Genomic DNA, 14,037 nt, shown 5'->3' with positions numbered 1-14,037 from the left:
ATTACTCTTTTTAGAACTTCTTTTTCTTTTCTTACTAGTGGATGGCAAGTCATGGTCGGAATCTGAGTCGTTTTCGCTTGATGGTTCGAACTCTGATTCAGATAGACTGAATGCTGTTAAAACGACATCTTCTGTTTCAGATCCACTTTCCGATTTATCAGAATTGTTATCTGATTCATCTGGCCAAATTTCTTCCAGGCACAATTGCAACTCAGCTTCCAACTCCGGCTGCGTGAGGGGCCTGTGCATGTCTCTCTGTTTCATATTCATATTTCACACTAAAAAAAAATAAAAACTGATAATAAAAAAATAACTGATAATAAAAAAATAAAAACTGACAATAAAAAAAATAAAAACTGACAATATCGTTGTTTTTGGCAATTATAACGTTACCACTTACCTTCGTAATATTTACGAAGCTGTGCTCATTTGCAGGTACTTCACTAATAGTGTAGGCGTCACTGTACTTGTAAAACGTTTCGATATACACTAATGTAAGAATAGATGAGCGGGCGAGAGATACTGGTGTACCCCTTCCACAATATCCTACAACAATGACATTGGCGTCGTAAAAATTACGATGGTTAGTATTCTAGGGTTAAATAAATTACCTCTTACTCAGTAGAAATGTATTGCAATTATAAACAGTATAATTTAAATTGTTCGATAGATGAAACAATTACAATTTATTTGCTCTCTGCTTTTGTATAAGAAATATTATAACTTACAATACGTGATCGGATGATTCACCGATGTGGCTGATTCGCTCGGCAGTTGAAACGTAAGAGAGAGATTTTTATGTGCAATCTTTCGCAGAGTCAAATTTTTTTTACAGTGCAGTGTTGCAGCGAGGGGTAAGATGTAGGAGCGTTGTTGCAAGTTAGGATTAAACCCGAACACCATCCTTTTCAGCTTTTAATTTCTATTATATACGACATTCACTACAACATCTGTTGTCTCTATTAAAGCTTCCTTAAATATCATTATCATCATTAATCTTTATGCATCCACTGCTGGACGTAGGTTTGGCTTAGCTCTTTTCATCTGTATCTGTCTTGTATTGTTTGGATCCAATTACTGCTAACACGCTTCAGGTCGTCAGTCCATCTGGTTGGTGTGTGTCCTCTGCTCCATAGTGCTTCTTGATTAGCCTCTACTCTACAATACGTTTTGTCCATCGGTTGCCTGAAAATCTGGAGGCTTGTCCTATCCCATTTTAGCAATACGGTATTTTCGATAGATTCTGCTGTTTTTGTTATACGACGTATTTCTTTATTTGGGATTCGGTCGTTTAGAGAGACACCCAACATCTGCGCTACATAGTCCTCTTCGTTATATTTTTTATTTCTCCAACGTCCACTGTTACGAGAAATCGGTAATTCCATATCAATTTTAATCAATTATTCTCTAGTATATTATCCTCAAGTTTGCCAATACATACTGCATAAATACTGCCAATTTTGTAACATACGGATCAACATTATAGAAGAAAATTAAATAAAAGAGATATTTGCTCTTAGTGACTTTATTTTCTACAGTGATTCTACTTTGATGTAGTTATTTTCTACAGATTTATTTTATATATTTATTAAGAAATAAGTATAAAAAAAAACATCTAATTTTGAAACCAACGTTGTCGTCTCTCTTATCAATAGTTTAATTGTTTCTATTTCCACATCACCGACAGGTAACTGTAGGTAGCCTTAAATAGCTAAAATAAATAGATTAGTTAATAGAAATATCTAAAACATCATTATACTACGTGACACAGAAATCAGAACACAATATAAATTAATATATTTTGAAAATATTTTGAACAATTCTGCAGAATATCAAAATTAATGAACGATCAAAATTTCAATATAATTGAAACAACATGTAGGGGTAAATCAATTAAAAATGTGCTGATGTGCCTCGGTGACCAACAAACTCTTAAATGTGTATTGGCTCGCTTCTGATTTGGTGGTGAATATCCTCCTGGGGTATCTCGTATCATGACCTACTTACCTCTTGCTTAAGTGCTTTAAAAGTTTAAGAAGTAAAGTCCCACATGTGTTTAATTGGGGATAAATCTGGGGATCTCGGAAGCCAAAGCAAAATATTGACTCCAGCCCGTTCAAAGAAATTCGTGGTGACTCTTTTAGTGTGTATTCCTGAGTTATCCTGCTGAAAAATTAGATATTGGAGCATCTGAAGGTAGGGTATGAGATTAAGTTCCAGAATTACTTCTACGTATCGCTGAGCTATCGTATGCATAAAACTGCTATAAAATACTAAAGCGAATAATTAAAAATACATTATTTATATTCAGTGTTGTTGTCATAATAAATTAAAAATAAGATATTGCAACAAATTACAAATGTTACAACACACTACAAATAAATGATCATAAAAAGGTTCCTTTGGTACTCTTTTTAAATCAAATATTTTTTTGGAAATGATGCAAATTACCCTACTAGATTTATTTTATGATCTGTGGCAAATTCGGCATCTTTTCTTCGTTGTTTGACCGACCACCCGAGCAACTTGAACTTCTTGAAGTTCCTCTTCAAAATGATTTGAAGTCGTTTTCTGATTTTTCTTGCAATGTGTTAGTTGTCGTCTCTTTTCATTTGATAGGGTGTTCCTAACTCCCGGGTCAATTAAAAAAAAAAATTCTTTGGTTTGGTTCGTCAATCTTTGAAGAATTGTACATCACAAGAGCATTTCTAGTGCAAACATTTATAAGATGGAAAAAAAGATCCACAGGCCATCTTCGTATTCTTCTTTCAATATTATATATAACACATAGCTTATCGTTAGTCCCTACTCCATCCTTTGTCATATGATAAAAGATATCACTAGATATCGTTTATATCACTTGATATTTGATATACCATTACAATACAATATGTTTCATATGAATTAAAACTTACTTACAGCAATCATTGACTCGACACCCACTTTTCTGAATGGACCTATGGATAGCGTTAAAGGTTTTTGAGCTCTAAAAATAACGAATTTTAACAGTTTTTGGGCACCTACATCTAATCTATGCCAGTTACTGCAAAAAATTGCTTTGATCAAACCGTGGCTTCCCTTAAAATATAGAATAACAGTTTTAAAATATACAGTTATTAGTATAAATTAAATAATAGGTTAACCAAGTACCTCAAATGCTATGATATCAGCATGGTAGTAAATTATTAGAGACTGTGAAGCAAATATAACAAAGAATGCAGCTGCGGCGATCTTCATTTGAATGGTTTCTTCCTAAAGATAGAATACTTTAACTGTTGCAGCTTGTTCAAGTAAAACTTACCAATAAAAATTGTAGAACGACAACAGACAAACCAAATGATGTACACATGAAATCTACAAAAATGTATCTCTTAAAGGTATTATCCATGTTTTTCATAAACCTAAAAGTGTATGAAAAAATTTAGCATTCCAAACTAGTATGTAAACGGCATATAAACGACAAAATATGATGGTAAATAAACACCTTAATGATTTTATTAATATATGATGATCATTATTAACTTTTTCTGTAAATTTTATTATCTATAAATTATCATCTATTATCATAATTATCGTACTATTATCAAAGTGCTGTAGTCACTTTTTTTATGTGGTTAAAGAAGCTAGAAAGATAAGAGCCATTTTACCTAACACAAGTGAAAAAAGATAAAACGTGAAAGTCAACATGATCCACCAGGTGCGAGTTATGGGGATATAAGTATAACAATATAAAGGTATGAGTATACATACATTTCCGTATATACATAAAAGTATTTACATGCCTGCCGTAAAGCTTTTCCAGCATGCCGTAGCAAGAAGAATAAAATGCACAACATTTATCATATATAAATCCATACATTGCAACTCCATAACTCATTACTCCTCTAATAACCCCAATTTTAGCGAGCAATTTAAAAGGAATACCGAAAGGAGAGTGGAAATCTACTCTACTACCCGCCAGTGCACATGGAGCCCCTTCCTCATCCGATGAAGGACACCTGTGCTAGAGGACACCGTCTGACAGATGTGTAACTTAGATAAAACACATCTCCTGGCCTGATAGCATTCACAGAAGATTCCTAAAAAAACTCTCAGAGAGTATTAGCCAACTGCTTACAAACATAATAAATGCATGTCTGTAATTAACTACTTTCCTACTTCTTGGACAATAGTCAACACAGGCATGATTCCCAAACCAGGGAAACCCACAAACAGCACTGAATCCTACAGACCTATTTCAGTAGTCAACAACATAGGTAATGTCTACGAGAGGTTCCTAAAGGAGAGAGTCGCAGAATTCCTAGACGCATATCTTCTCATCCTTAATTTTCAATTTGGATTCCGAGCTGAACACTTCGCGCAAAATGCATTGATTGAAGCAGTAACCTTTATTTCACAAGCCCTTAATGAAACAAATAGAGAAAATATAGAAAGATGTAACAGGCATCTTCCCCGATGTCCAGTAGGCCTTCGATCAGGTTTGACACACACACATGATTGAGAAGCTCCGCCGTAATAGACTACTAATTCTATTCGTAAAAATAATCCACTCCTATCTCTCCAATCGAATAATCCGTGTTAAAGTCGCTAACACGCTATTAACACCATTTACTTCACAAACTGGAGTCGGCCAGGGCTCAATTGTAGTACAAATATTATATACAGTCTACAACAGTGACATTTACTATCAGTTAACAGATCAGAGTAAATATTATTATTTGCTCACGATATACTGCATTCCTCACTGCAGGAACTCATAGAAAGACGCTAAGGCAACCGTCTCTATTCGGTAGAGCACAGGACCAGTTGAACAGAATGTTCGGGTGGTGCAACAAATGGAGAGTTTGCAACTATTCTTATTTAAATCCCCTCACAGTCATGATGGGAGAAACTAGATAGTCCTCCAAGGAGAAGCTCTTTATTACAGAAACTTGGTGTCCTAGTTAAAAGTTAATTTAAGTAGGTCTCTCATCTGGGACATTGACATCAAAGACACCCTAGACAGGGTAAGAGAAAAAGCTAGACTCCTAGGCGCACTGTCTGGAAAACTCTGAAATACCTCCAATAATTTGAGCAGGCCTATAATTGAATAAAGGTATGTGTGTCTACGCGTCACTAAATCCTCATTAAACCAACGCCATTATGGCAACTGACAGGAACATTCTCAAAAAACGCACGAGAAAATGTGTAGAATATTCTTTGGCACTAATTCACCAAATTGCGAAAATAACACCAATAAAGGACACAGTCCGATCTCTTATCAAAAGATACGTCCTCCGCACAACGGCTGTCTCCAACAACAGAGCTAAGCTAACTTTAAGGACTCCCTGTCACCGTCGAGGGCACCTACACACCAAGCTCCTCCTGACAAAAGTTTAATTCCCTTCAGCCAAGCTTGTACACTTGGCTGGCAACGAACATCCTGATAATTATGATATCCTATGATATACGCTAAGCAATTCCCCTCAAATATCGCAGATAAATTAACTGCACGCCAAAAACACGTTAATTCAGATCCGTTTCTAGTATGGCTGGTAACACTGGAGGTAGCTTCTGCTCATGGCTTGGTTGACTAATATAAATTCCCCCTCGCGCTTCTTGTCTATATTACTACCATCTAAGCCACGCTCTACAGCTTCACACCACTCCAAAATAATGGGGCAGCCCCTCCTTGAAAAAGCGCATGCTCAGATTCATTTTAACTTTATAACTAACGATAAACTAGTTAAGTCATGATGTCGCTATTATACAATTATGAATAGACGTGAATTGTGCTTTTAATAATAAACTCTAGTATTGATTGGAGTTTTGCTGCAGAATTTTTTTGATCAAATAAAAGAAATAAATAATTAAATAGTTTATATTCATTTATTTACCTTATAATTTGTTGATGTTCCCGTATGCATCCCTTTACCATAATATTGCAGGCATCTTTAAACGACAATCCATGATTTTCACATAAATCTTGAGCGTTATCAAAACATTTACTAAATTTGTACTGCAGTACAAATATCCTACCAACGACATTCTCAATAATAAACAAGAAAAATGTACCGCAGAAGATGGTATACATCTCAGCACAAATGGTAAAAGCCAGCTGAACTAAATAGGCTACACAGTAATATTTGTGTTTGTCGAATGGAGCCCAATTAGCTACTATGTAATATTTTTCTTTGTAGCCTTCTTCATTTGGTTTACTCATTATAGTGCAGATCAATGGAAAGAGTTGTGCACAGCAACTGGATACAATTCCTGAAAAAAATAATATTAAGGAAAAATAAATGTTTTTCTATTAAACTAAACCATCAACGGCTAGGATTTGCCATATGTCAACAAAAAAGTTATTGTAGTTTGCTATATTACCTTAAGGGATACAAATTCTCCAAGGTATGAAAAAGAAATAAAAGAAAAGCGAGACCTGTCCTGCCAGTATAAGTTCAGAAAAGGTATATCTGTCATAGCTAAAATAAACAGGTTAGTAAGGGAGAAAGAAGTATGCAGAGGTAGTGGTGGCACTCTTCCTGTACATCAAAAACACATCCAACAACGCGAGCTGGGGGGAAATCATCAGAATATTAGAAGAAATGAAAATATTTTTATACCTACAAAATTTGGTAAGGGATTATGTCACAGATGGAAGCATTAATATATCAAAAAATGACACAATGATAACATCTACTGGACTGCTATAGGACTCGGTCCTAGAACCGCTGCTCTGGAATGTGCTTTATAATGACCTACTGGAGATAAATCTAGGAAAGAGAATACAGGCAATTATTTACGCAGACAATATGGACAGGGCAAACACAGTGCTTAAACCAATTAAGATATGGCTAGAGGAGAAAGAACTGTCGCTGCCCACACAGAAGACGATGGCCCTAATCTTCAAGGATCCAAGAGCAAGAGAGCAAGAGAGTATCTTCTGTTATTCCTAATTACCCAAAGTAAGTGACCTAAATGCAGATAGTAATGAAGTTGGTCTAAAATGAACATGACAAAAAAAACCATATACAAAAAGCTAGTGCATGTTTAAAATTTAATATTAAATAACACTGCACTTAAGACAGTAGACGAGTATGTATACCTGGGACAACTCTGGCTCCTTAATCCCAGAAATCAACAGAAGAATGAACTGGCTTGGGCATCTTTTGGTAGAGATGCAGTTACATTTAAATCGAAGATGCCACTTCACCTGAAGAAAAAAGCATTCGATTAGTGTATACTACCAATCATGACATACGATTGCGAAACTTGGATACTAAAGAAAGAGGTAATAGCTAAACTCTAAGTCAGTCAAAGGCCAATGGAGCGATGCATGCTAGGTATAATAAAGAGTGATTAAAAAAGAATAGAATGGATCAGACAGAAAGCCAAGGTCACTTATGTAATCCACAAAATTAAATCTTTAAAATGGCAGCAAGCGGTATTTTTAGCGAGGAGAAGTGACAATAGATGATCCACTAGAATTACACTGTGGTATCCAAGAGGAGTTAATAGACCAAGAACACGTCCAAATTTAAGATAGGACTATGATATAAGAAAACACGCTGGTACAACATGGCACAAAAAAGCCAAGGAAAGCCACAGAAAAAAACATGGCACACTATATACATAGTTATATACAGATAAAAAGTTTACCTTGATAGACGTAAACTTTACCAAAAAATTCCGATGATTTCACATTTTTCATGTAGATGGTTTTAATCTCCTTATCTTCTTCATTGGCAATGTCCGCCTCAACTCCTCTTATTGAATTTAACAAATCTTTTACACCCGAAGATCTATAAGTTAGTGCCTTATAAATTAAAAGGGTTGAAAATACAGCGTTTGAAATATAGTTGGTAATTTCGGTTGGTGTTCCGTGTGAAGCTACTTGTTTGGCGGTAACGTAAATTGTCGAAACATTAAGCACGTAATAGGTGAACGTGACATAAAAGTAGCAATTATACATTAGGAGCTTTAAGCCTTTGACGTCTAAAGGCCAGATGCCTGCTATTATTACAAACGGTTTGATGAATTTCATATGGATGTGATCTTCACTAAGTGCAGCCATTATACCTAAAAAAATTATATGAAAATCATGTTAATCTTCTAGACCTTGAAATAGCAATGTTTATAACTTTAATGAAATAAACTACATTTTTATATTAAACAAAACACCATAGAGCTTTTAACGCAGATGAAAGTTCAAATAATTTCAAGGACTATAAAAAGGCTCTACTAAAATAAGAACATACCCTAAGGCAACATACCCGAACAATGAAATACTGCTAAAACAATACTAATACACAAAAAGGGAGACACCACAGATCTGAAAAATTATCGACCAATTTCACTTCTTTCACAACTTTACAAAACCTTTACAAAGATTATTACAAACAGTTTAACAATTAAATTTGACGGATATCAACCAGTCGAACAAGCCGGATTTATAAAAGGCTACAGCACCTGTGACCATCTATATACTTTGAAAATCCTAACAGAGAAGACTAACGAATACAATCTCCCATTATGTCTGGCTTTTATATATTATGAAAAATCTTTTGATAGCATAGAACTGTGGGCAATAGAAGAAGCATCAGTCAACAACCGGATCGACTCCAGGTAGAGAATATTAATACATAATATTTACAAACAAGCTGAAATTATAGTGACGTTGGGTAATGAAATCGAACCAAGACCAGTAAAAATCAACCGAGGCGTAAGACAAGGAGACACAATATCTCCAAAATTATTTACAGCTGCCCTAGAAGATTTCTTTAAGTTAATAGACTGGGAAAATAAGGGAATCCCTATTAACGGAAGATACTTGAACCATTTTAGATACGCAGATGACGTAGTACTAATAGCCGACAGGTAGAATGCACTGAATACGATGATTGAGGAGCTACACACAGAATCCCTTAAAAAAGGACTGAAAATGAACTTAAGCAAAACTAAACTAATCTCAAACAAAGATGACAAACCTATGATAAATATCCAAGGGAGAGAGATAGAACGCGTCGATAAATATACATATCTGGGTCAAAATATCAAGGTAAGCAAAGAAAATCAGACTATCGAAATAAGCAGACGTGTAAAAATGGGATGGGCAGCATTCGGAAGACTCTCATACGTACTTAAAAATAAAAATATTTTGTTATAAAAATAACCAAAGCGTTTAATACCTGTATCCTACCTGTACTTACATTTGGAGCTCAAACCTGGACATTCACTAAAATAAACATGGAGAAGATCAGAAAAACTCAGAGAGCTATGGAACCACAGATGCTGGGTATATCCTCAAAGGCCATAAAACCAATGAAGACGTTTGTAATAGAACAAAAGTAAAAGATGCTGTCGAACAGGCAGCTAAACTGAAATGGAAATGGACTGGACATAACGAACGTCTTAAGCATGGCCGGTGGAATAAAGAAATCGGGAATTGGCGACGATGTGAAGCCAAAGGACCACGAGGAAGACCGCAAATGTGCTGAAGCGACGATATTAAAAGAACTGCAGGATAAATGTGGAAACAAAGTTTACAATTTTTTTTGTAAAAAAATTGAAAAGTTGTAAACTTTAAATTAGTTACTTATATTAGTATTATATTGCAGCATAGCTCTGAGGATAGCTTTGTAAACCATAAGCGTTCAGCTAGGAATTAAAAATTTTACACACTTTAAAAATACTTGTCCGTTCCATTCTCTAATTTGTTATATGTATGTATAAAAGCATATTAGTTTTTTCATGACTTAGCTATTTGTAGTGATTCGTGTAGAGGTCAAAATAAAAATTCTCATAATTTTTCTTCATCAATATTTAATACTTCTCGGTAATTGATCATAAATTTCCAGAATTTGGATATTTATACCTGGATTCGGATCACGTTTTTTTTTTATCGAAAACGTCTCAGATAACACGAAACAATTTTTTTGTTTGATCTATATTACAACGTCATAAAAGAAATCACGTAACCAACATGAAAAATCAAGATGAGCTTAGTTTACTGAAAATAATCAAAAAAACTTAAAAACTGAGAAAGTTACGTTTGGAAACCACATGAAAGGGATACGAGTAGATGAATTTAAAAGTTATTTGTATAAGACCAACTACTACCCAAATAGGACCAAATGGGTAGCGGGTAGACACTTTTCTACGATCCTGGTGGAAAATAGGTCTACTTCAGGAAAGCGTCCCTGCCCACGCGAGTCATGCTTTGCTCTCAATTCCTTACTGAGAGAAATCATATCCCATTCATTTATCCTTCCAAAATCTAGTTTCCTACTTCCTATCCCTCCCTGGTGAAGGACAGCAGAGATCATCAGTATCAGTTCAAGGCCTAGCGGAAATGATCCTGGACCGGATTAAAACTGGATTACCACAAGCATGACTGGAGCAGTTTAAATGGTTGTGGTACTGCGATGGGTATGGCAACGGGAAAACCACCCCATTATATCTTTCACAAATCTAAATAGCAGACGAGAAAAAGAAAATAGCCCTTAGTCTGGGGCACCCCTTAAATGGGGAGAGGGTGCGAAGAATCGCCTGTCAACTAACCAAAAAAGTGGACAGAGAATTCAAATATATGACCGAATAGTACGCATCGCCACCTGGAACGTACGCAGATTATTTATGTCCGGAAAAACTGGCAAACACTGAAGATATGATAAGACTGAAAATATATATAGTGGGGATGAGTGAAGTAAGATGGCCTGGATCAGGAGTACAAAAAACAAAATATGGATACATATACTATTCAGGTGGAACCGACCCAGAACATCAATACGGAACTGCTATATTAGTGTCGAACAAAATTTCTCAATCAGTCACAGACTTCTTCCCTCTAAATAAATAATGCGACTGACAAAAAGAGGTGAGATAACGTTGATCATGGGTGACTTTAACGCTAAAATTGGTCGTGGTGCTGAAGAAGACTACATAGGAGCATTCGGTCTAGGTACCAGGAATAATAGAGGAGATAGACTTGTACAATTCTGCGTAGAAAACAATCTGTCAATAGTCAATACCTTCTTCAAACCATATTCTAGAAGGCTATACACATGTAAATCACCTGCAGACCGAAAAGACAGAATATTTAGAAATCAAATTGACTACCTTTTGCTCAATAATACCTTTAAGAAGTGCATACAAGCTTCAAAAACATACCCTGAAGCTGATATACATAGCGACCACAATCCAGTTATAATGGATTTTAGATTAAAAAGATTTCTCAAAGTCAAAAAGAAAACAGTGACTAGAAAAATAGACATCTCACAACTGAAGAACTCTGAACAGAAAAAACAAATTAGTATCAAGCTTGAGGAAGAAATAAAAACGATCGAAAACTTGGTACAGACAGACATTAAAGTAACATGGACTGCCCTAAAAACAAAAATAACAAAGACACAAGAAGAAGACATCGGGTTCATAAAACACAATAAAAAATAAGAATGGATAACGCAAGAGATCATGGACCTCATGGACGTAAGACGAAAACATAAAACAAGCCCAATAGAGTACAAGCGGATCAACAAAATCATTAGAAAAAAGTGCAGGGAGGCGAAAGAAAACTGGATGTCAACGAAATGCCTAGAACCCGAACAACTTCAGGAAAAATACGACACCTTTAATATTCATAAAAAAGTAAAAGGAATGACAAGAAGACTCAAAAAGAGACAAACAACAATATTAAAAAATGATAATAACGAAATAATTATGAGTACAAAAGACAAACTAGAGAGATGAAAAGAATACATACAAACTCTTTTTGACGACAATAGACCTTGTTCTCCACCATCCACAGATAATCAAATAAATGAAAAGGGCCCAGAAATAACCAAAGAAGAAGTGATCCACGCAGTAAAATCTCAGAAAAATGGAAAAGCCACCGGTCGAGAAAATATCAATGGCGAAATACTAAAACTAATTGCAGATTACACAGGCAAAATACCAACAGACTGGCTAAAATCAACATTCGTAGCATTACCAATAAAATTGAATTCCTCACAATGCGATGATTATAGAATATTAAGCTTGATGTCTCATGTCCTTAAAACTTTTCTCAGAATTATCCATACACGAATTTACAAGAAGTGCGAGTTCCAGATGAGTGACACTCAATTCGGATTTCGAAACGGATTGGGAAGACGAGAGGCTCTTTTTGCTTTAAATGTGTTAACGCAATGATGCAGCGACATGAATGTATATGTATATGCATGTTTTATTGAATATCGAAAAGCATTTGACTTAATCATCAAAAGATGATCGAAATTCTGAGAACAACTGGAGTTGACGAACAAGACTTGCGAATTATCTCAGAACTATACTGGCACCAAACAGCAACAATTTAAATAGAGCATACAACATCCGAAGATATAAAACTCCGACGAGGAGTGAGACAGGGTTGCGTCTTATCACCGCTACTGTTTAATTTATATTCGGAATATATATTCAGAAAAGCATTAGACGAGGTCCAAGGCGGAATTAAGATAAACGGAATCAGCATGGACAACATCAGATATGCTAATGATACCATCTTAATAGTAAGCAACGCACAAGAACTACAAAATATAATAAATGCGGTAGTTCACCACAGCGATATGTTCGGTTTACATCTAAACGTTTCCAAAACTAAAACTTTAGTATTTTCAAAGACCAATATACGTACATGTGTATGCCAAGGGTCAAATAATAGAACAGGTAAATTCCATAAAATATTTGGAAGCGAATATCAATAGTCAGTGTAATCAAAAAAAAAAATCCTATCAAGAATCGAACAAGTAAGGAAAGCATTCATAAGCATAAAAACATTTTTTACAAGATCAGACATTAGTCTGCAGCTTAGAATCCGAATGATCAGATGTTACGTTTTTTCTGTCTTACTGTATGGTTGTGAAAGTTGGACGATGGACTCTGAAATAGAAAAAAAGAATAGATTCCTTTGAGATGTATATATACAGACGAATGCTGAAAATTTCATGGGTACAAAGAGCTACTGATATTGAGGTACTTCGTCGCATGTGTAAACAAAAAGAATTACTAAGAATAATCAAAGAGAGGAAAATACAATACTTGGGTCATGTGTTGAGAGGTGAAACATAAGAATTACTTCAAGTTATACTGGAAGGAAAAGTACAGGACAAAAGATCATTAGGAAGATGCCAGAACTCGTGGCTGAAAGACCTGAGGAGATGGTTCGACCGCTCATCCGCAGAAATCTTTCGCGCAGCAGTTTCCAAAACTACAATTGCTATTTGGATCGCCAACCTTCGAAAGGAGACGTGCTTTAGCATAAATCGAGCCTTGGCCTCCTCCAAACTATGCTTCTAACCTTACTGGTCCCGCCCCTATCTTCTTCAAGTTCTCACGTCTAGCAAATTTTGTGCGTCCGCTGCCACTGCATCCTCTCACCTTTTTTGTTGCTTCCCTTTGGTCTTGCGCCCTACATTTTACTATCTAGGGCTCTTTTTGGCAACATTTCGGTCTCTGTTCTCACTAGCTTGTTGTTACTAGCAATCTCACTAGCTCACAGCCCATTGAAGTCTTCATAGTTAAACAGATTCTGAGATCGGTGTCTCTTTGAACAGTTACCGGTTGTATACCAGGAATAACCATGGGTCTCCAAAATGGAGTATTTTCATCAATAGGTCCAAATATTTTGGTTAGGACTTTTTATTCGAAGACTTTCAGCTTTCGTTTTGTGTCATGTGTCATCATCCATGTCTCGCATATATACCACACTATTAGTCTGATAATAGTTTTATAGGCCCTGATTTTCGATCCCCCGTGTATGTTTTACTACCCGATTTCACCATTTCACAAAGTTTCTCTTCTATAAAACAAAAAGAGACTTCTGAATCCAGAAAATGTTAATTTGTGCACGTTAATTGAAATAACGGAACAAATTAGCAAATAAGAAATAGAAAATTTAAAACAAAACTTATTTTTTTAAAGAAGAACTTTGGTGGTTCTATAAAAACATTTTGGGTAGTTTGTGTATAATGTTTCAATATAACTCTTTCTTTTATACCAACATTGTTCATCTGCTTGCGTCAT

General features: G+C 35.4%; 1 protein-coding gene across 1 annotated transcript; it reads right to left on the bottom strand.

The window, feature by feature from the left end:
• Positions 1-266: 266 nt before the first annotated feature.
• LOC140435719 (odorant receptor 10-like) lies at positions 267-14,037 on the bottom strand. Its single transcript, XM_072524440.1, has 8 exons — positions 14,016-14,037; positions 7,639-8,058; positions 5,877-6,252; positions 3,302-3,401; positions 3,151-3,252; positions 2,916-3,078; positions 401-546; positions 267-278 (listed from the first exon to the last, which is right to left on the bottom strand). Exons 1-8 carry the CDS (start codon positions 14,035-14,037, stop codon positions 267-269), a joined length of 1,341 nt encoding a protein of 446 aa, XP_072380541.1.

The sequence above is a fragment of the Diabrotica undecimpunctata genome, chromosome 3, assembly GCF_040954645.1.
Source record: "Diabrotica undecimpunctata isolate CICGRU chromosome 3, icDiaUnde3, whole genome shotgun sequence".
Lineage (NCBI taxonomy): Eukaryota > Metazoa > Arthropoda > Insecta > Coleoptera > Chrysomelidae > Diabrotica > Diabrotica undecimpunctata.
The sequence above is the reverse complement of the archived record's forward strand: the minus strand, read 5'-3'. Positions and strand labels throughout refer to the sequence as shown.

Excerpts from the sequence above, each read along its gene's own strand:
- LOC140435719 (XM_072524440.1), bottom strand. The coding sequence starts at position 14,037 with ATGACGCAAGCAGATGAACAAT. Across the intron at positions 8,059-14,015 it reads GACGCAAGCAGATGAACAAT|GTATAATGGCTGCACTTAGT; the intron begins GTTGGTATAAAA and ends TAATTTTTTTAG. Across the intron at positions 3,253-3,301 it reads TCGTTCTACAATTTTTATTG|GAAGAAACCATTCAAATGAA; the intron begins GTAAGTTTTACT and ends TTCTATCTTTAG.